We start from the raw sequence: 24,292 nt of genomic DNA, 5'->3' as shown, positions 1-24,292 counted from the left end.
TCTCTAGAGGGTCAGGATTGGCTATTGATGCATCCCAACATCAATTTTTCAAAATAAGCCTTTGCTTTAAAGTCTTCAAGTGACTGTTTTAGTTTAAACACTGGTCTACTTGTTTTTCTGAAGTCCATAGAGAGACCTAACCTCTCATTTTTATCAGATTTGTTACTTTTGTTCCTTGTCCAGCGATTTGGTGTGTTGTGTACAATTTTTTGCTTAGTTGTGTTGTTTCCATTAGGCCTATAATTATCTCTTGGCTTCCTGAATATAGAGGACTGCCCTACATTCTCTTTCATTTACTTGAGCATAACTTAAGGGGTCAAAATAATTTCCTACTGGAGTAGGGTTGTTGTCTGGCCAACATATGAGGAATTCTGTTAAACTAGTTAATCTGGTGAGGACTTTTGAGGCATAGGTTTTATGGTACCGATTTTGGTGGAAAGGTTGTTTTGGATTTGGGAAGTATTGAGAAGCTGTGAAAAAATCTTCATTATTATTCTGACATTCTATTTCTAATTGCTAATTGACGTTTAAACATTGGACAATCTTTCAAGAAACTTACATGGTCACCATCACAGTTTACACATTTAGGGTCTTTGTCACAGTTGGTCACCGTGTGCCTTTTTACCACATGTTCCGCACAAGTTCTCGTTTTGACATGGAGAACTGGCTACATGATTGTACGAGTAGCACCTGTAGCACTGTCTGACTGGCAAAGTATATTTTTTTCAACAGGTACAATAACATGATTTAGTTGTATAATTCTTTTCTGGTAATGTATTGCCTTCAAAAATTATTTTAACAAAATGAGTCCTGTATGGACCCTCTTTTGAATTTTTGGTAATGCGATAGGCTTCCAGGATAGGTACTGTACTGCAGGCATGGTTAAACAAATTCATTTTGGTCAATATCGGGTTTCTGCATAGACAACGCCTGTTATCCGAACTCTGTAAGAGGGGATAAAGATATGGTAGTTTGGAAGTGAGTTATTGGTTATCAGCTTATTTGCGGACTCAGAATTCTTACAATATATAGCTACATTTCTACCCTTACGATTAATACAATCAATAAGTGACTCATTTTTCTGAAGCAACTTACCCACCGTGAATGGATTAACCTTGGTCCTGTTAGTAGAGCTAACTATAACCTCAAAAGGTCCGGTGGCAGAAGCTTTATATAACCTCTGATCAAATGTCTTTTTGGACATTTTGGTCTGATTTGTTTGATCTTTGTTATTAGGGACTAAATTATTCATCTTTACCAGATTCATCAGACTCACTGTCATGTTTACGTTTATTATTTTTCGGATTATTCTGATCATCCTTATTACTATCATTAACCTCCATAATGCTGTGTACAGCAATCTGTAATTCCTGATCAGATTTTCCTCCAACCATTATGGTTGGACCCGTTGAGACGGGCCCAAACCAGCTATTACTAAAATTTGAAAGTTGCTTAATATACTAAGTATTGAAACCACCACCAAAGTAGAGTGAGAAAATCACATAAAATAACCACTCACCAAAAAACAGCAAAAATAAATTTACATTTAAAATAATTATTAACACTTAACACAGAAAACGTGCACAGTTCAAGGACAGACAGCATGCAGTCATAACCTCAACAACTAGGGACGCAATGACCATCAAGCCATTGACAAATAATCTTATTGCTGTCTGCTGGCAGGTTACCAGCTGTTATCAACTACTGTCAACAAATTGTTTGTTTATTTCGTCTGCACTACACATTGCAAAATAGTCTTTCAATTCAATATAACTGAGAAATACAATATGAGAGATACAATAATATAATCTGTGTACAATATAAATGTTGTATCTAAAGCACATAAAATATATACATCTAATAAACCACTTAACCATAATTATTGGTATTTTACTGGTACCACAGGAACTGAAAGAAGATTTTAGAATTAAAAAATGCTGAGTGATATCAGGTTTAATGCTTCATCAGAGGAAGTTGAACTCTTTGACTTCTTGGCTAAAAAACTGTATTCTCAATTTTAACACTATAACAGTAGATCAGTAGTAGTGTTAATTTTATTTTTGAACTCACATAAAAATGTCTAAGGTCAAAACTGACAACCCCAAACATCCTTGTGGTGCTTGTGGTATTGGAGTAAAGTATTCTGCCATCAAAATGCACTGGTCCATGTAATTTCTGGTACCATGGAGGCTGTGTTAATATCACAGACAAGGAACTTGGGAAGTTGGGTAAATATGAGATCAACACCTGGACCTGCAGAAATTGCTCTGACACCCCAAAATTACCTACATGTGACAGCCAAGGCAGTACTAACCAGTCACTGGTCTTAACATATGTGGGAAATATTCACCAGACTAGTGGTATTGATACAAACGAGCTACTGAACTTATCCACTGGTAGCTCGCTTAACCTTGAAAACTTTAATTCCAAATCCATTGACTTACCAAAAATATCCTCAAAGAGTCCTGACTTGACCGTCAATGAAATAGAAAACAAGATCCTTAACTCAAAATGTCTGGATGAACAGGATATGGAAACATCACTGACACTAGCAGCTAAAGTGGGAAATGCATTGTTAGTAGAAAATACACAACTAAGGGAACAAATTCACAATCTGACCCTTCATAACGCAAATTTGACCCAACAAATCTCAGAAATTACAGACAAAAATGAACATAACAGCATGACCCACTATGCACATGCTGAAGAACTTGAAAAAGAAAATTATACTATTTTGGCAAGAAGCAATAGTCTTACTGACACAATAAGGGAGTTAGAATGTCAGTTGGAAAGGGAAGTGCAATTACGTAGAGACCTCACTACAGCCTTTGAGGAAGCCGATAAAGAAAAAGAAGAAACTATTTACCAACTTGAAAACACTATAAAAACTTTAAAACTTGAGAAAAACAACTCAGACAAGGCAAAAGCATGTGGTGGTGTTGAACTTGCAAGATCCTGCTGGGAAATGGGAATCCAGACAAGCCCAACTGACCATGATTTACCCACCTCTTTCCTTTTGTCAGAGCTGACTACAATTAAAAATAAACAAAATCAAATGGAATTTGCCATTGAGGTGCTGAATAAGCAAAGGCATGATTGCATCACAAAATGTGTTAAATCATCTGAAATGTAGGTCACAAAAATACCTACAATCAGGAAATTTCAAAAACAGCAGCCTCTACACTGAACTGCATGCACAAAAACAGCGATCTGGATGAAGTGCTTGTGGATGATATTATCCCTAAAGCCAAGCATAAGCTGAATGAACAAAGTTATCCTATGACACCAAAAATATTAGTTTCTACTGGTACTCAAACAAAAAACAAACCAGAGAATCAACAAGAATTACTTTGTATCCCAACGGGTAGTAATACAACCAACAAAAAATTGCTGTTAAAAAACCATACATCAAAGAAAACGTATAGTAATCCAAGGCCAAAATCTAAAGAGAATAGTTCCTATAAAAAACAACATTACAGTGCTTCTCTTCTTGTAAAGAAACATTCAGATCAACCAATAGCTTGGCAAGAATCGAAACCTGACAGCAAGAGGCCTAAGTCTAGTCCGTGCACTTCAACTCTTCACGTTCTAGATAAAGAAAATGAGAATTTTTTAGCCCTACGCCACCGGAAGGAGCACAAATACAAGCAGAGGACTTTCTGGAACTCAGCTCTTCAAAACTGAAAATACAAAACAAAACTGATTTAAAGAAGCTGACCATCCTTCACCAAAATGTTGACCACCTATCTAATAAAATTGACAGGATAAATCATCTACTAGCTAAAATTGACCCTCACATTTTAATATTGACGGAACATGGTTTACAAACTGACCAACTTCAAAACACTGTGCTGGTTGGGTATACATTGGTGGCAGAGTTCAGTCGGAAAAATCACAGAAAGGGTGGTGTGGCCATATTTTGCAAGGAATCTATGGCACTCTCTGTTGAACCAGAACAGATCACACACTTAAGTGTAGAAATGGTGAGTGAAGTTGCGATGATTAATGTTAAATTGGAGCAGCAGCATATATACGAGTACATTATGGGGATTTACAGAACACATGGAAATTTAGAAGTGTCCCTTAATATTGTAATTCAAGCTCTACAATTAGTGCCAACCTGGAGGAGCCCTATCATTCTTATGGGCGACATCAACATCAATTGCCTGGACTCAGGTCGTGAACAGAATATGCTTGAGGAAATGCTATTGAGTTATAATATTACCAGAATAATGCTTCCTGCTACAAGAATAACACCCACATCACGAATATCTATTGATTGTGTATGCTCCAATTTAAGAGACGAGGAACTTACTGTACAGGTGCTGCATGAAGCCATCTCTGATCATTCTGCTCAACTTGCTGCTGTGAACTCTCATCCTAAAAACGCCTCTTCGTCTTTCATAAAAAAACGAAATTTTACAGATGGAAATATTGCAGAGATCAAGCATAAATTAGCTCAGGAATCGTGGAATGATTTAAAGACTAATACAAGTACAGATTTTGCCTACAACTTTTTTAATAGAACAGTCAATTCGATTTTAAACCATGCCTGTCCTTACAAGTATACAAAACCGAAAAGAAAAAAAGGAGTATTTGACGCGGAAGCTGACAACTTGAAGAATGAATTTCTAAGGGCTCAGTCACAATACATACTCACGGGATTGTTAGAACATAAGCAAGAAGCTGCTCTTAAAAAGAAAGACTACGATATCAAGTTGAAGGCCTTAAGGCGACATGCAACAGCTGAACAAATTGCCCTCTCTGAAAACAAATCTAAAGCTGTATGGACAGTAATAAACAGAGAAAGAAAATCCAAAACTTCACCCGGTCTCCATAAACTTATAGGCCCAACAGGAGAAGTGATTACTGATCCTTAGAAGATGGCAGATTTGATGAATATCACTTTTATAAAGCTGGCTGATAAAGCACTTGCAGCTAATCCCCAATCAAATCAAGTTGTAGCAACTAGTAGTTCCAACACTCCAGACCTCTACCTGCAACCTACTACAGTTAGGGAAGTAAAACATAGTATAATGTCCTTAAAAAGCAAGACATCTGCAGGAATAGACGACATATCCTCCAAACTTCTCAAGGCCTGCTGTAATGAGCTTGCACAGCCACGACTCTTCTCATAAAGTTGTCACTTAAGGAGGGTAAATTCCCATGTTACCTAAAATTAGCCAAAGTAATACCTTTGTTCAAGGAAGGCAATTCTGCTGAAATTTGTAATTATCGCCCAATATCTTTAATATCAACATTGTCCAAAGTTTTTGAAAAAATTGTGCTGTGCCACCTCTTGGAACATTTGAAATACTACGATCTACTAACAGCACAGCAACATGGCTTTATAAAGGGCAGATCTACAACAACAGCAATAGTAAGTCTAGTAGAATGTATTATTGACAAGCTTGAAGCTGGAGACACTTCAATTCTACTAGACTTCAGTAAGGCATTCGACTGCCTCGACCATCACCAATTATTAATGAAGATGGCACATTTTGGGATGAGAGGAATTACGGCTAGTTGGTTTCGAAGCTACTTAGAAGGCAGACAACAGATGGTTGAGCTGAAACACTTGGATAAGGGGTATACAAAATTAGTGAGATCAAAGCCCTTAACAGTCACAAGAGGGGTACCACAGGGGTCCGTTCTTGGCCCTGTACTGTTTATTCTTTTCACCAGTGACCTCCCTGGATTTATGGAACAATATTCAACTACCATCATGTATGCTGATGATACGGTGCTCCTACTAAGTGACAAAATGCCTAGTAGATTAGAGGTTACATCACACATTGCCATGGAGATGGCAATTCAATACTGCCACAATAACAACCTGGTGGTAAATGAGGCTAAATCGAAACTAGTTATGGGTAGAAGGAAACACGAAGTAGGGCTATTACCCAATATTGTTCCTGTGGATGTAGCCAAGTACCTAGGAGTGGTTATTGACAATGACCTCAGTTGGACTCAGCACATAGACAACCTATGTAAAAAACTAAGTACTGGACTGTATGCGGTGAAAAGAATAAAAGAAATTAGTGACAAGAAAACAGCAACTGTTGCATATTATGCATTGTTCGACTCCCATCTCCGATATGGTCTTTGTTTATGGGGAAATTCTAGTTTACGGAATTTACAAAGACCTCTTGTTTTACAAAAGAGGTGCCTGAGAATTTTGGCTGGAATGCAACCAAGAGAGAGCTGTCGAACAGCTTTTGTCGAGTATGGTATCCTTACCGTAGTAGCACTCTACATTCTTCAAGTGATAATGTATGCAATAGACAAAAACTTGACAAGAGGCAGTAATCTCCACAGTCACAACACTCGTCACGCTGCAAACTTCAATTTGCCAGCTCAAAGGCTAGCATTGTTTGAAGAAAAACCTTCCTACATGGGAGCAAAGTTATTCAACATGCTGCCTGATAACATCAAATCTCAAGAAGGAAGCCTGAACTTTAAGAAGGAACTAAAAAGATGGCTGCTGAGTCATCCCTTCTACACCATTGAAGAATTTCTGAGCTGGAGAACTCAATGGACTACATAAACCATTATGAAAATATTATTTTGTATTGACGCTAATGTAATTCTCTAAGAATGTACAAATAAAGAATATTGTCTATTGTCTAACGCGTTTCTGATTAAACAAAAAACACTTACAAAAGAAGTTTTATGCATTTTAGTTCCCTAGCTTCAGTTTTCATAGTTTTAAGGTCGCTGTCAATTTTATATGAATATAGTTCATTTTTTCTAGTGCAATGTAAGATAATCATATAGAAACATAGGTAACTGTTATAGATTCATCTATCTAATGAATGTGTTAATAAGAACTGTATTTAATAATCTAAGAGCAACCACAAACGATTAATTTGTCAATGGATTTGGACTGTATTCCCAACATTTAGTACGACTGATGTATAAAATACCACTGAAAGAATGATGTACTAAAAGACTGCATTGAGAATATGACACCGCCTGCCAGTAATAACAAATAAAGAATTGCACAGTGTCCTCAACTACCTCAACACAATTCGCTGCATGGTTAGATTATTAAGGTTAACATATTCGTGTATTTATGGAAGCTGTTAGTAATATTTAAACAGGTAAAGCTATAGAAAAATCAAACTTAATATAATTTTTGATTGAACACATATTTTGTTTTCTACTGCATTACAATCTATTTCACAACACCTACAATCTATCACTACGTCAACATAACCTATGTAACATATTGAACAATTATTCTTTTACGAAATAAACAATTCTTTTTTTGTTTCAGTTTCCTAGCTGCTTTAGGTTCAATTACATAGACAGTTGAGGAACCAATTCCAAATTTGTCTAGTGTATAAATTTGTGCCAAGACTTCCACTTCTAGCCTAAACAGGTATGTTTGTTAACATCGCCTTAAGCATAATTCTTTTGTGAAAAATTATTTCATGTAGCCACATTAAAAGTATACAAAGCAACCTTTAATAATCTATAGGCTAGTAGGGCTAGAGTACGATAAATGGACCCAGTTTTTATATCCATTATTACAATCATCGATACTTATTATTCATTTATCAAATAAGTGTTTATAAATCATATCTACATATCTATAGTCATAATAACAATTATATTTTCAATTAATATAATGCTCATAGAGATAATCATAAATAATAAATGAGCTCTAACAATCAAACAAACAATTAGAACAGGTGCAGCATAATAAGCGGCCGCCAACACAATTGGATTAAATGATTATCGAATGATTTGAATCATCGATATTTATGTATTTATATATTCAAAAGACTGAAAGCAAAATGTCGGAACAGATAACGTAATAGATATTTTAAAGAATAATATTGGGTAAATCTTAAGCTCAGCGACTACCGCTCCAATCGACGTAATTTTTTGCATACTAACATAGGTTAACGTAATTTCACCGAAAACAATAGTCCCGATTATCGCTAACATATAAAAACCAGTTTTTCGGCAGTAAAATGTTGGCAATACAAAACACATAAATAACGAAATTTTCGACTATCAAACTAAAAACAATGGCCGACCATGGTCGTTTTGATGAGTTGACAGTAGTCACGTGACAAACAGGAAAGTTTCCGATTGGCCGGGCGGGACACGTGACCTATAGGACGGCTTCGATTGACCTCCAGACGTAAACAAACAAACCCACATGGACAAGGAATAATTAGTGAAGTTATTGACATGGCGTGCGATGGTTCTTGTCACACGCTAAAAAGACCCTAGCTTGCGTATTCAAAACTCAGATCACGCGATGCTTGCCCGCTGCTTGCTCTTTTAGAAAAAAAATTAACTCGAGCTTGCAAAGTCCAAGCCCAGATCACGCCATGACTGCTTACACAGACAAAACTCAGACAGAACTAATGCAGGTTTCATTACAAGCAAAAGGTAACCGGTGCGCGTTTATCACTGATAAGATAAGACGAGTTTATACTAGAAGTAGTACCTGGACTACTGCCCTACGAACTAATAAGACCAAAAAAACAAATAAATGCAATGTCAGTCAGGTTTTTTTTTAATTTTATTTTTTCGGACTTTTTTTTGGGGGGGGGAGTAAACGGCTACGGCGATAATCGGGATTATTTTTTTCGGTGAAATTACGTTAACCTGTATTAGTATGCAAAAAATCACGGCAATTAGAGCGGTAGTCGCTGAGCTTAAGATTTACCCAATATTGTTTAGCTATGTTGAAGATGGATCTTATATTGGCTACAGTTAACTTATTACATTTAGTTGAAATGTGGCAGTATGAGAGTTTTAACCAGCATAACCTTGACACTGAACGGTAGATATAAAGCAAAACGCTTTAAACTGTGAATGCCAGCAAATATTCTATTACACGTTACCGTAACCTGGTCATTCCACTTAAGACTTGAGCTCATAGTAAGACCAAGGTTTTTTCAGTTTGTTTTGAAAATTTAGTACTTGGTTATTGAGTTTAAATTTTGGTGCAACGTTGAAGTCCAAACGGTCGATCAATCTCGGGTTTCCCAATACCATTGCCTGCGTTTTGTCTTCATTTAATTTCAGTCCATGTTTATTTGCCCAACAAGCAATTGATTCGATGTATTTATTTATTCTTAAGCATCAAATTAAATCATAAATTTATGACAGATGATTTGTCATGAAACTTTAAAAACATAACTATATTAATATCCTTGAAATAAAAATTATATCAAATAACAACAGTTTTAAAATATGATACATTACAAATATATATGTATATATATATTAAGGCCAGTATTAAGTACAAACAGTATTAAGGGCTGTACATTGTATAATTTTATTTGTTGAGTTCAACAATACTATAGAACAATAATCTAAAAAAATACTCAATAAATAAAAATTAAACAGTACCAATTATAACATATTAGTCTCTTAATTATACTAAGGACATTTTCCTCTTGATATTCTTAAAATTCTGTGGAAGAATAGAAAGCTCTTTGCTCAAGCCACTGGCGTAGATTTTTCTGAATTTACCTGGGCAAGTAATGTTATGGAGATGTGTAGACTACTGGGTCATTCCATGCGAAATCAACCAATTCTACACTATGATTTGAACCTTGACCTCTCAGATTTGTATGATTTTTTGTTTATGTGTTCTACCTACAAGAAATAGTTAAAATCCAAAATTTCAAATTTTTTGGGCTTTTCGTTTTTGAGTTACAGGCATTTAAAAAGCCAAAAAAATACAGTTTTCAGTCAATTTACGATTATTTAAAAATAGTTCCAAAACTATAGCACCTAGAGAGCTAAAATTTGTAGCATTCTCTTCCTCTTGAAATTCCCTTCAATTAGATGTATCACATGACTATGTTACATACATTTACAAATTTTCAAAAATATTCAAAAAACATTTTTTGAAGTTCCTAAAATACGTTCCCTTGGATTTGATCAGGAAAAATATATGTATTGCTCATTATCATTGACTACATACATGCAAAGTTTCAGGATGGGGTGTAAATGGGTTCATATTTAAAACAATTTTTTACTACTGGAATACCTGCCGGTTATGTGTGCGTGAGCTGCTTCTGGGCTACACATACTTGTACACTTTCGGCCCCATGTACTGAGTTGAACATTCAGACAAAGTTAGTCTATGCTGTAAAGGTCTTATAGCATGTTTATTTCTTGTGTTATGACTGTGGACTGTTTGATTCTCTATGAAGATGTTAAGTTTTGACTTTACTGAACATGCTATCTCCAAGATACAGTTTTTTTAGAGTAATGAAACTGGTTTTGCAATGGGCATGGGAGGTATGTCTGCTAGAATTCTCACAGCCTTATTTTGCAGGATAAAGACATTATCAGCATGTCTAGATACACCCCATACCAATAAACCATAATTCAAATCTGAGGAGAAATAAGCATGGTAAACAGCAAGTTGGTTTTAATGTTGTTGTATATTATTTAAGCATTCTTAGACAAAAATGTATGGAAGAAAGTTTTTTTGTAGCCCCATTTTCATTATAACTCTTTAAAAAGATTTAAGTTTAAGACAGAGTGGTGTCTGTCCAGGATAGCCACATAGATTCCTGTGTTAAAGGTATCCATTGGTTACTCTGGCATTACTGCAATGGTTGTTTCAAGAGCAATTTGCTCTAATAGTTCATCAGTAAAGAAAAGACTAAAAGATTTTTTTTTTTTAATTGTCAATCAAAGCAGGGGTACTTTGCTCTGAATGGACAAAACACATGGGAGTGGAGCTCTCTGAGGTAGTAGAAATAAATACTAGATATTGCAAAGTTTACTTATAAGTTTAATTGTGGTAAATAAAACTTACAATCACCACTTTTAGATGTTAAATAAAAAATATGATTTGCCATGTTGCTGCTAAAATAGAGTAATAATGACCTAAAATTATATCTGGAGGGGCGGTTTAGTAATACCAATGTTCTTTGGAATTTTGGCTACAAACCTAATTATTTAATGTTGACAGACATGCAGCGTTGACATTCTTTGCTCGACAGTAATAATTTATTTCTTCTTTGTTTACCTTACCCATGAGTTAGCCCTGCTTCTTTCCTTAACTAATCATCCCAGATGTTTTAAGATGTTCAGCCATACATTGGAAGTAGAGGGGGCCTCTTTGATGGATGTCCATTTTATTGGTTGATTTTCAATTGATTTCTTTTTTTGAAGTTGACTTCTTTTTGATGTTACAGCAGGCATGTTAATGGAACCCACGTGGCACACAAACAAATTCAAACACAAGCATATGTACTGATCGGACATACAAACACAGCTTGGTTTAGATATGGTTACATGTAGACGTGGAAGTCGTCAGCTGGTTGTTTAATAATTTGTTTGTTAATTCATTTATTTACATATGTAGCCAATAAATCAAACTAAAGGGTCCTGAAGTTGGTAAATTTAGCTAAAAGTTGGTCAGGAAAGGGAATGAATCTAGAGTATTTTGAGTTTTACCACTTTTGGGATTAATTAATTCTTTGTTGTAAACACCCCTAGCGAACACAAAAACTTAAAATCGTAGATTTTATTTTTTTTATCAATCTGACATACAAACACTACGTATTTTAGATAATAAGATATTGCATCCTTACAAATTTAAGTAAATTAAAGAACAAAGTTTATTTTTAACAAAAAAATTGTAAATTGGTATACCAAATTACATAAAAGATAGAACATTTAATTTAAATAAAACAAGTTTTTATGATTAAAGCTCTTTTATAAATGGTAAGTAAAAATAATAAAACATACAAAATAATATTCAAAACTGAAACTTAATGTAAACAAAAATTTAAAGTTCGCTATTAAAAGTTATTAAGAGGATACGCTAGACAGCTGCCTGCCACACATCTGAAGCTCCACTTTTAACATGTGGACAAAGTTTGAACTGTATTATAAGTAGGAACTCGTCTCAAATCTGTAAATGTTTCACTTCAGAAACTTAGATTCAAGTGTTTCAATGCTAATAAGTTGTTAAAAAATATGGTTATCTAATAATAATCTTTATGTGTCATTTTAAATTGACAATGTCAGAGATTACACCGTACAGCCAGGTGACACATATCTTAGTTACGTACAACTGCATCTAAAAAAAAGCTGAAATAGTTTGAGGAAAAAAAAATATTGAATAAAAACATATGTTTAAAAATAATGTTATTTAAAAAATCATTCATGCTATAAAACAGGGTTTTTAAGAGCCAAGAATAAAACTTATTTTTAAATTTAGTTAAAACAGGGTACAAAGTAATCATAGGTCTCAGCACATTAAATATTTTTAAAGACAAAACAATGTGGCTATTTAAGGTTTTACTTAGGCGATAATATGCTATATCACAATCACTTTTTTACTGGCATCGTATTTATGTCAATCATAATTAAATTTTAGACTATCTTGATGGTAAAAAATGTACATACCAAGATCAAATAAGTATAAATTAATAACATATATAAAAAAACAAACTCTATAAAAGAAATAACTTATAGTGTAATCACAGTAGACCACTTTTTGTGTAGTTTCAAATTCAAACTGTTATTAATTTATACTGCTTTGCATTTATTAGTACTTTGTTCAATATAGTAATTTTATGTCGAAATTTTGCACCTTTTGTAGGTTTTTTTTAAACATTGACTTCAATTTTTTCATACTTCCATATAAGTGCTTTGTTGTTGTTGTTAGTTGTACCCTCCAGTAATTCATCAACGAGCAACAGTTCATCTTTCATTTCTGCCATTTCCTTAGTGTGCCACTTTTGAATGAGCTTTTTTTTTGTATAGAACCTATTTTAGCTGTATTCAATGCTTTAAAATAATATAAGCTGTTGATAAAAATATTAAATACAAAATGGAACATTATTTCTGGATTGCTGGCATCAGAATCAGAATCATTTTTATTGTCATTTATCTTTACAGATTGGACAAAGTCAGTATATATAGACATTAAATACAGTTCTCAGCGAATACCACTTTACAAATTAATTAAGTTAAAAAACAAACAGTAAAACTTAGCCCAACTGACAAATAAATATATATAATATATCCTATTTAAATAAAATTTCTATGAGTTTAAGAATTCTTCTACTGAATAAAAAGCTTGGCTTATCATCCATTTAGCCACTTTTGTTTTAAACTCTTTAATGTTTGACAGTCTCCATGCTTCTGGTAACTTATTAAAAAATTTTATCTGTAGATATTTATGGCTCTTAGCATATTTTTCCAACCTTACAACAGGTTTAAAACTAAATCTTTGGCATGTCTAGTGTGATAATTATGTACATCTGTAAATTTAATAAAGTTAGTAACATTTTCTCTGACATAAAATTAAATTCTGAAATATAAAAAATGCAAGGAACAGTCATTATATTGTAGCTGGTAAAGTAATTTCTGCAACTTTCCCTGTAGCCTAATCCAAACATGATTCTTAAAGCTCTTTTCTGCCATATAAATAATTCTGTCAGCACCCACACTATTTCCCATAACATATTGGCATACAATAAATGTGAGTGAAAAAAAACTAAAATATGCAGTCTTCATTAACTCCTTACTAACACAGGACTTTAATTTTTTTAGTAAGAAAACACACTCTTGACAGTTTTGATATTAAATTATTAGTATGTTCATCCCAAACAAGTTTGTGATCTAACGAGACACCAAGAAGCTTTACTGGTTTGGAAATGTCATCCTCTATTTCAAAATTTCTCAATGAAAATAGTATGAGTTCAGTCTTACTTTTTCATTAATTCTTAAAAGATTTGACTCAAACCATAGACTAGCCTTATTAACTACTCTGTTCGTGTCACTTAAAACGCTAGCTAAATAGTTGTCTTTTACAATTAAAGATGTGTCATCTGCATATAATATTGTCTTACAGCTTAGACTGATTGGCAAATCATTCATGTATAATATAAAACAGAAGGGGGCCAAGGACAGAAACCCTGTGGGACCCCAGCAAGAACCTCTTTTCGAGACGAATATTGATCTCCAACACAAACCATATGTAGTTACCACACAAGGTCCTGAAGAAACTTAACTGATCGTTGCGGATCCCATAATATTCTAATTTATTTAACAAGATGTCATGTGAAATACTGTCAAAGGCCCTGCTGAGGGTCCAACAGAGTCATGCCCCAAATATTCATGGGCCTCAAAACCTGACAGAATCTGAGAGACAAACCTCATCCAGTGCCTTCACAGTAGAGTAGCCTGGCCTAAAACCAAATTGGCTACTTGATAAAATTTTATTTACATCCAGAAATTCTAAAATCTGTTCCTTAGCGCAAGTCTCCAAAATTTTAGAAAACACTGATACAATTGTTATTGTTCTATAATTATCTATGCATGTTCTGTCACCCTTTTTAAACAGTGGTATACTTTTTGATATTTTCAGACAATCAGGAAAATGTGAGAAAGACAAACTAAGGTTAATTACATATGTTAAAGGCTTAATTATGAAAGGAACAATTAATTTTTATTATTTTGTTTGAGAATCCAAAAAATATCCTCACAGTTAGATGATTTCAAAGCTTTAACAACTGCAAAAAACTTGCTGCTCATTAACATTTTTCCAGAGAAAATTTACAGGTGAATTTTTAGCTTTTTTAAGAAAACTCATCATAACTAATAACTACTATTACTCATTGTTTGTTGCTTAAGCAATATACCTTCACCAATATTAATGTAATGATCATTAAATTGTTCTGGCGTTATCAATGGCAGCAGATTATCCTTCTGAAAATGGTTACCTGATTCCGACTTTATAACATTTCCATGCCGCTAAACACTTATTACTAGCATTATTAATAATTCATCATTACAATTTATCTTAGCATCTTTGATTTTTTCCCTGTACATTCTCCTTTGTACGTTTTGTAACAGTTTTTTAAGGCAGCATTGTTCCTATAGGTAGGTATTTTTAACATATCCCTCAGTGTATTACAATATTTCTCATTTTTATGACAGGTCTCATCAAACCATTTGGAGGTTAACAGCTTTCTTGTGGCTTTTGAACCTTAATAGTTTTCTGAACTCTTGGACAAAAAAAATCATATAAAGTCTTAAGATTATTTACAAAAAATTCAAAAGCAAACATTTGAGTCATCAATTTTATAAAGATTCATGCCAATCACACTTAGACAAGTGTTGGACAAACAAATTAAAGTCAGTTTCTTTGGATGTCCTAAAAGAAATATGTTTTACCTGAGAAGGCATTGACGCTACACAGAACTTAAAATAAATTATGCCATGGTCTGATATCTGATAATTCCATAGACTGCTTTTAAAAACAATTTTATCTATATTTGTTACAATGTTATCGATTAATCGTTTTTGTCTTGTAGGAATACTATTTGCATGATATAAGTTGAATGATTTTAACAAGTTAACAAGTGTTACCGTTTCTACATCTTTATCCATTAAGAAGTCAATATTGAAATCAGCTCCAAGAACAATATAACTTTTTAGGTTTCTTATCACAGACAAAGTGCAAAAAGGCATTCTAGATAGTTAAAGAAAATATTGCTATTGGTATCTGGTGTTCTATACAGAGAAAACAAATATTACATTAAGATTACTTACATATATACAAACAGCTTCTAGAAACCTGGTAGATGTGAGATGTGAGATATCAATAATTTCAAATGAGAAATGCTCCTTTAATACGATAGAGGAACCTCCATATGGCTCATCTCTACAATACGCTGCAGCTAACCTATAACCTCTTGGAACGTACAAAGTTACCTCATCGTGAAGCAACCAATGTTCATTGACCAAAAGGACATCACAATCAGCTTCATCTAAAAGGACAGCTAATTCATGCAATTTGTTTCTCATTGATTGTATGTTAAGATGTAAAACCTTCACCCCACATCTCTCCACCAGACTTCCCAGGATTACAGCTTGAGTCGACAACACTTAAATTAACACAACTTTTACCTAAACTAAGACTTGTTTCTACGGTCTTCCATCAAATGTGGATAACAAGTATTGTCAATCATTTTTTTTTTTTTTTACTTAAATATTTGTCATATAGCTTATTCCTGAGTATATTAAATTGAGGCTAGTGTGGCATTAAGACTTTGATACATATACAATATGTGACCGGTTAGTTAAACTCACGTTAACCAGTACACCATCATGATCATGATTGATGTTTGAGTAAGAGAACTAAAATATGTTTACAAAAGAAATTTGAGCAGTTTTTTATGTATAAAAACATTGTCAAGGCAATGCCTCTTGTAAAATATTTATTTAAGTAATAAAAATCATATTGACTTAAAAGATTATACAACTCCGTAACAGTTTTTTGTTTTTTGCTACATCAAAATTGATATTAAAATTTCCTCCTATAAATACTAATGGTTTATAATTTATATTCAAAATAGAGTTTCTTATGGGAAAATTTACAGTGAATATAAATTGTAAATTCATTAACAACATGGTCATTGCCCAGCCCAATCTACAAGAAATTTGTCACTTTGAGATTGAAACAGCAAAAGAAATCAGTCGTAATTTATAAATAATCATGAGTATCACAAATTGTTGTAAATCTTAACAAACTGTATTGTCATTGGTTATAGAGAATGATTTAAAATATTAGCATTACTTTCATAATACAGGGTGAGGCAGAAAGGATGAACGGTTTTCAAAAAAACCACGAAAAACAGCCTGAATTGCTTCCATTGAATTTCTTGCTGTGTGAGCTGTCGCCCCGTCGTACTGAAACCATACTTGCCGGATAGGAATACGTTTTCTTCTTAGTTCAAGTAGGAAGAATTCAGTGAACATCTGTCTATAACGTTCCGAGGTTACAGTTACAGTGGTCCCGTTGTCGTCTTCAAAAAAGTATGGACCAATAACAACTGTACTGCTCACAGCACACCAAACTGTCACCTTGGGACTGTGTAATGGTCTCTCATGCATTAATTTTGGATTTTCATCTGACCAATCACGACAGTTCTGCTGATTAACGGTGCCATTCAAATGAAAATGTGCTTCATCTGTCGTAAACAAAATGATGTTTTCATTTTGGTCAAGTATGGCCTTCATTTCTCGAGCAAAATTTAGCCGCTTTACATAATCGCCAGGATTCAATTGTTGAACCATGGCAATTTTGTAGGGATGAAATCCTAGATCGTTATGTAAAATACGCCTTACTGACCGATTACTGATGTTCAGTTCAGAAGAATGTCTCCTAGCAGATCGACCAGGACTACGGAGTATGGCTTGCCGAACTCTTTCCACATTTTCTGGAGTGTGTACAGTGCGATGAGCCCCTGGCGGTCGTTTATTCATCACTGTTCCTACTGAACGAAATGATTGAACCCAACGTAAAATGGTGTTACGAGTGGGTACACTGTTATTTCTCGCAAGATTAAAATGACGACGAAACTCGCGCTGAACTGCAACAATACTCTCATTATTACGAACAAAACTGTCGTAAGTAAACACACAGTGTTGCACACTCCACGACTCCATGATGACGACTAAACAATGACTAGACAAAATGGTATGTTCTACCGAACACATGCCCACTTCAGTCGCCCCACTCCCACTACCCAGATCAGAATACTATCTGTTCTAAAAACATCCATCCTTTCTGCCTCGCCCTGTATATTTGATTCTGTAGTCTAAAAACAGGTTGCAGGTTTTTGGACAGGTCATGCATGGTTCGTTACATCAAAGTCACCTTAAATGTATGGTTGGTCAACAACCTTTAAAACTCTGTAGAGAACTAAATGGGAAAATACAACCAGCTTAGAAAACACTTCACATACAACTACAATATTTTTAAAGTGTAAACCCATTAATTTTGTCTTTTTAGTGTTTGACTTCTTACATCATAATGTTTTAAAATGTTTACATTACTAGAAATTGTTGGATTTTAATATCTCATTTCCTGATGACTAGTGTTTGTGCAGATTTTTGAGTAATAAAGTACACAGAACCTGAATGAGAAGTACATTTTTCTGTTGAGAAATTCACAAAAAATCATAGTGTTTACTAACCATCCGATTTATAATATAGTATGTGTTGCATTATTCTTTGACTAGCAATTACCCGGGGCTTTGCACGCAATTTAAAAAAAAAAACAGAGTGTGGTCTTGGTCAAAGCTTTTATGATGTAATAGTAGCTTTATGTAGCTCTATGATCTTATTCAAATAGAAGTAGCCACAGATCTGATACTATTACTTCAGTGTCCATGGTTAAGAGATTCATTAGTTAATATAATGTTTATTGGGTCTTATTTAAGAATTTTTACATGTGGTAGTTCAAATAAATGACGTTTCTGACACTACTTTTGAGTTTACCTTTCATGATGCCCCAACTAAGAAAATAGATACATATAAAGGTCTCAGAAACCTACTTTAGCCAAAATATGTCTACTTCTAGCCGTTTAAATTCACTTTCAGTCTCTGGTGTTGTTGAGTAGGTCTTGTTGCCCCCAAGTTGAAGAAAATACATATATGAACAGAAACCAACTTCGATCAAAAAATTATTACTTTCGGCCCATGTAATTTACTTCAAGTCTTAACATTTTCATTGTCATAAGTAGAGTTTGCCCTGAACCTTTTTAAGTAAGAATAACCCTATATCCTCACCAGGACACTAAAAATGTCCATGTAAAATTTCAGTACAATCAATTGAATAGTTTACGCATGGAAGCGTAAAAAGATCATTTTCACATTCATAATATTATTATTAGAAAACCATGGAATGTGTCAACAATATCAGTTTCTAATCTTTTTATTTTTTTTAGGTTGGGATACTTGTATTGTCTACTGTACAACTGAAAAGAAGAAAAATAATTCAGTTATACACAACAAGTACTGTTACAAATTTCAATATAGTCTAACCAACAATGGCTCCCAAGAAAGGTAAAGCTTCTAAAAAAGATGACTTTGAAGATGATGACAGTGTTACAGAATCAAAAACACAAAAGCCATCAATTAAAAAGAAAAGTAAAACTAAAAAGGTGGATGACTCAAGTGATGAACTAAATAATGAGCTTAATAATGTAGATTCCGATAATGATAATCACGCTTCAAAACAGACAAAAAAAGACAAAAAGAAACAGAAAAACAAGGGCAAAGATGAAGCTGATTTAGATAAACCGAAAGATAACTCGGATACTCAATCTACCAGTAAGTCTTCAACAACAAAACCAGCTGCTGCAAAAAAGAAACAGAAAGGAAAGGGGAAGGGTCAAGACTGGGATAGTGATAAAGAGCCTGATATAGATTTATTAAATCAAAAAGATAGTGATTCTGAGGACTATGACGTTAAACCCAAAACTTCATTGGCGTCAAAGAAACAGAAGAAGAAAACAAAAGTTATGAAGAAAGTAGAGAGTGAAGAAGACTCTGGAGCTGAAAGTGCAGGTAGTGATATTGACAGTTTATCTGAAGGTATTTCCGGAATGGATGTAAATTCCACTTCTAAAAATAATGAATTAAGTTCCAGCAATTCTCAAGAGAAATTGCAAGAAAACTTGGCAAATTCAGAAAAATCACAAGTTAAAAAGACTACCTCTGAGGACTCAATAAATGATTCAGTTGAAAAAGATAATAAGGATGAAATTGAAGACCCAGTTGCTAATGGTGAACCCACTGTAGATAGCCAGAAGAAAATGACACATAAAGAGAAAAAGAAATTGAAGAAAGAGATGGAGTATAAAAAACAAGTGGAGTTTTTAACCAAGAAAGGTGGCCAAGGTCATAGTGAGCTTGGAGATAACTTCACAGTCTCCCAATCCCAGAAGACAGCAGGTCAGCTGCAAGCCTTGGAGAATGCTGTAGATATTAAAATTGAGAACTTCAGCATTTCGGCCAAAGGCAATGACCTGTTTGTTAATGCCACTTTGCTAATTGCTCATGGCCGACGATACGGGCTTGTTGGCCCTAATGGCCATGGAAAGACCACACTTTTGAGACACATTGAGAACAGAGCATTTGCAATACCGCCTAACATAGACATCCTATACTGTGAACAAGAAGTGGTAGCAGACGACTTGTCGGCAGTAGAGTCTGTCCTGAAAGCGGATGTCAAAAGAACCGAACTGTTGGCTGAATGCAAGAAGCTGGAAGGGGAGCAGGAAAAGGGGAATACGTCTGAAGCTGTTCAAGAGCGGTTGAAAGAGGTCTATGAGGAACTAAAGGCAATAGGAGCAGATTCAGCTGAGCCACGTGCAAGGAGGATTCTTGCTGGTCTTGGATTTTCAAGATCAATGCAGGATCGACCCACTAAGAGTTTCTCTGGAGGATGGCGAATGAGAGTATCTTTAGCTAGAGCTCTTTTCCTAGAACCAACACTGTTGTTACTGGATGAACCGACAAACCATCTAGATCTGAATGCTGTTATTTGGTTGGATAACTACCTCCAGGGCTGGAAAAAGACTCTCTTAATTGTCTCTCACGACCAGAGCTTTTTAGACAATGTGTGTAATGAGATAATCCACCTGGATCAACAGAAACTTCATTATTATAAGGGCAACTATAGCATGTTCAAAAAAATGTATGTCCAGAAGCGGAAAGAGATGAACAAGGAATATGAAAAGCAGGAGAAACGTATTAAGGAATTAAAAGCGCATGGGCAGTCCAAGAAACAGGCAGAGAAGAAGACAAAGGAAGCTCTTACCAGAAAACAAGAGAAGAATCGTAGCAGTAAAACTCAGAAGAATGAGGAAGATCGAGCACCCCCAGAGTTGTTGCAGAAACCAAAAGATTATATTGTGAAGTTCTCTTTTCCTGATCCTCCTCCATTGCAACCACCAATTTTGGGTTTGCACAATGTAACTTTTGCCTACAGTGGCCAGAAACCACTTTTTATCAATTGTGATTTCGGAATCGATTTGTCTTCACGGGTGGCCATTGTAGGCCCCAATGGTGTGGGAAAATCTACTTTCTTAAATCTTCTCACGGGAGATCTCACCCCCCTACAAGGAGATCATAGAAAGAATCATCGCTTGCGGATTGGAAAGTTCGACCAGCATTCAGGTGAACATCTGACAGCAGAAGAGACACCGTCTGAATACCTTATGAGGTTGTTTGATCTACCTTATGAAAAGGCACGAAAGCAACTTGGCACATTTGGTCTAGTCAGTCATGCCCATACGATCAAGATGAAGGATCTTTCAGGTGGACAGAAAGCTAGAGTAGCTCTCGCCGAGCTCTGTCTCAATGCTCCTGATGTTGTTATCCTTGATGAACCGACAAACAATTTGGATATCGAATCGATTGATGCGCTCGCTGATGCAATTAATGAATACAAAGGTGGTGTTATTATTGTTTCTCACGACGAACGGCTGATACGAGAGACGGACTGTACCCTTTGGGTGATTGAGGACCAAACAATCAACGAGGTGGATGGAGATTTTGATGATTATCGAAAGGAGTTGCTGGAGAGTCTTGGAGAAGTAATCAACAACCCAAGTATAGCAGCCAATCAAGCTGTACAGCAATAGGAGCTCCTAAACATAATATCTTCATTGGGAAAACATCAAGACTTTGTTATCGTCAACAGAGTTCCACAATAGATTCCTGGGAACACTTTTCAATTTGTTGTTAACATATTTATATTATTTCAATCATAGTTAGAAAACCATGTTTATTTTGAAATTATTTATGAATAATTATTGTTTAACACAAAAGTATCAGGAACCAGAGTATATCTGTATTTGAACTTTGAACAGATAATTTGAAGGTTATTCAAGTATCAAATATCTTTTTCAGTTACTTTTCTTAGTGATCCCTTAAAATAAAATTGTGTAATGTATTTAAATGATATTGTTATGAACAAAGTTATGAACTATTCATATTTTATTAGTTCCAGAATTCAAGACTACAATTATAATTTTGTGTTGTTTGTGAATATTTGCCATTGTACAGTAATATTGTTGATCATTACAAATTATATTGCTGAAATTAAAAATATTTAGATCGAGGAAAACATTTTTAAAATACATTGGAAAAAATCTTTCCTTTAAAGTTTGAGATAACTAAACATGAAAATTCTTTCGGAACGTAATAATCCAAGTTTCAAATTATAAGAAAGTTCAACTTTATTAAGGTGTAAAAATACAAGCTTTTTCTGAAGTTTTATCAGCTGATTTTGGTAGCCTATGCTATCATCAATCAAACTCTAATGTCAAATATCCATAGGAAATATCAACTATCAACTAAAGTTCTTCTTGTGGCAGTAATTATAATGCCCTAAACAAAAAACCTAGGGTGTCTCATTGTTTTCTCCTAATTAAACAAAAATGAGTCATCATCTGAACTTCTTGAATTATGTATTATTATAGCAGATCATAAATTGATTAATAAATAATTGTAAATAGTTTAAACAAGTTCAATGGGTCTTGTACTGGACTTGCATGTAAGCAGTGCAAATGAAAGTAATCTTACTATATACAAAAATGCCTAATAAACAATCCTTTTAAGTATGGTGTACAGACATAGTCAATTTTTGATTTCATATTTATTTGGTTTTATGGGTTACCTGCCTATAAGTACACTTTACGCGTATAACCTATGTGGAACACTGACATTGAGCAAAAGTGAATAAATTTGTTAAGCCCGCTTGACATGGCAGTAATTAATAAATATATAAAATGAAACGAACAAAAATTAATATAATATAAGCTGCTTCTCCAACAGATTAATAAAACTGTAAGACTATATAAGCCGTGTGAACCCATGACTGGAAAATCTTAGTTTAGTTAAATAAAATCTATGTTATAATACAGTAAATATTTATGTTTAAAGTATAAAAAATTGAGCTTGCTATAATGCGTAACATTATGAAACATTTCATTGAAAAATTGAATCCATACAAAGTGTTCCATAACAGTTTTTGTAAGCCATGATTTATTTTAATTACAAGCCTCCCGTAGTGTTTTCATTTGGCTGATTTTGTTCATGATCAAAGAAACAAATATTTTAGAAATAAAAACTGTTGAAATTTGGTTTTATCTTTAAAACTATAACATATGTATATATTTTTAAAAGAGAATGTTGTAATTTTAAAGATCAAACCAAATATTGTGTACATTTTGTATTGGCTACATTTAAAATCTTAAACCATGAATTTTTTGTATTCTAATATTTATGAATTGTGTCATGGTACAGACCACAAAAGGTGTTTTTAAATCTACCTAAAATTATATTGCTTACTATTATGTTTAGTTTTATCACTGAATAACTTGTTTTATAGTTTAATATTCAAGTTTTCTTATTACTATTTACAAATTTTATTCATAGCTAATGTTTTCTAATTTTCATGATAGTCCCCCATCTTTAATATGTTGTATTTTTCTTTAACTCTATAAAAGTCAGAAAGTATGAATAATTCTTCTCTTTTCTTCTCCAAGCAAACATATTATACAATTTGTAAACATTGTTACTATTGTGAAAATGTCCTTGCATCATGGATGTTGTTTTAGATATATTACCATTTCGGTGGTGTGTTTCTGTACAGCTCTTAGAAAATTGTAAATTTAAAAAGTGTCAAAATAGAAAAATTGTTGTTTTATATAAGTTAATTTTATATTTCCTGTTTATTTTTCTATCTTATTATGGGTTTGGCATTTTTTAATTTTAATAAATAGATCTGCGGATATTACTAACCATTTGTACTCAGAGTTGGCTTGTTGTAAATTGACGTAAATAATAAAAATCATCACAGTTTGTGGTTTTTATTTACTTTAAGCCTCTAGTCAATTTATAGAATAATCAGATACTGCCTCCTAAAACAGTAGCTAGTGTAAACTAAAATGAGCTTGTATGTTACCCGGTAATATTTTAGTCACATTCACTGCTTTTATTAAGAAGTCATCAACAACCATCGACCACAAAAGGGGAGACAGATCTCCTCCATGAAGGCATCCTTTCCGGGCAGCGATTGTGACCGATTAATTTCCGAACTTTGCTGTTACTTGTCTAATTTTTGGGAGGGCTACCATCCACTTGAGAACATATGGAGGCACTACAGAACGTTCCACAGCTGCCTCCATGAATTATTATGGTACTCGGTCAACAGCTCCTTCAATATCCATGAAGACGCTGACTAGGACTTCCTTTTCTGTGAAGGTGTCCTCCACCACTTCGACTAAGCTGCGTAGAGCGGTGGTAGTTGACTTACATCCACATCTATATAGAAGACTATCCGCCCCACGAGATTGAAAGGGCTTGAAGGATGTTATTGCCCACTTAGTCCTTTCTGATGTAAAGATTCTTCTGTCTGGATTTTGCAAACTCTCGACTAGATCTCTCCCCCGTCAGAGAGTAAAACTTCTATTTCGAGTTGAGA

General features: G+C 34.1%; 1 protein-coding gene across 1 annotated transcript; it reads left to right on the top strand.

Moving 5' to 3' along the window:
- The first annotated feature begins 6,948 nt into the window (after nucleotides 1-6,948).
- Nucleotides 6,949-23,670, top strand: LOC124353915 (ATP-binding cassette sub-family F member 1). Its single transcript, XM_046803971.1, has 3 exons — nucleotides 6,949-7,103; nucleotides 7,280-7,384; nucleotides 18,744-23,670. The coding sequence occupies exon 3, from the start codon at nucleotides 18,846-18,848 to the stop codon at nucleotides 21,444-21,446; it is 2,601 nt and encodes an 866-aa protein (XP_046659927.1). The 5' UTR covers nucleotides 6,949-7,103; nucleotides 7,280-7,384; nucleotides 18,744-18,845; the 3' UTR covers nucleotides 21,447-23,670.
- The last annotated feature ends 622 nt before the right edge of the window (nucleotides 23,671-24,292 follow it).

Source organism: Homalodisca vitripennis, chromosome 2 (genome assembly GCF_021130785.1).
Source record: "Homalodisca vitripennis isolate AUS2020 chromosome 2, UT_GWSS_2.1, whole genome shotgun sequence".
Classification (NCBI taxonomy): Eukaryota; Metazoa; Arthropoda; class Insecta; order Hemiptera; family Cicadellidae; genus Homalodisca; species Homalodisca vitripennis.
The sequence above is the reverse complement of the archived record's forward strand: the minus strand, read 5'-3'. Positions and strand labels throughout refer to the sequence as shown.

Coding starts and splice junctions, on each gene's coding strand:
- LOC124353915 (XM_046803971.1), top strand. CDS start 18,846: ATGGCTCCCAAGAAAGGTAAAGCTTCTAAAAAAGATGACTTTGAAGAT.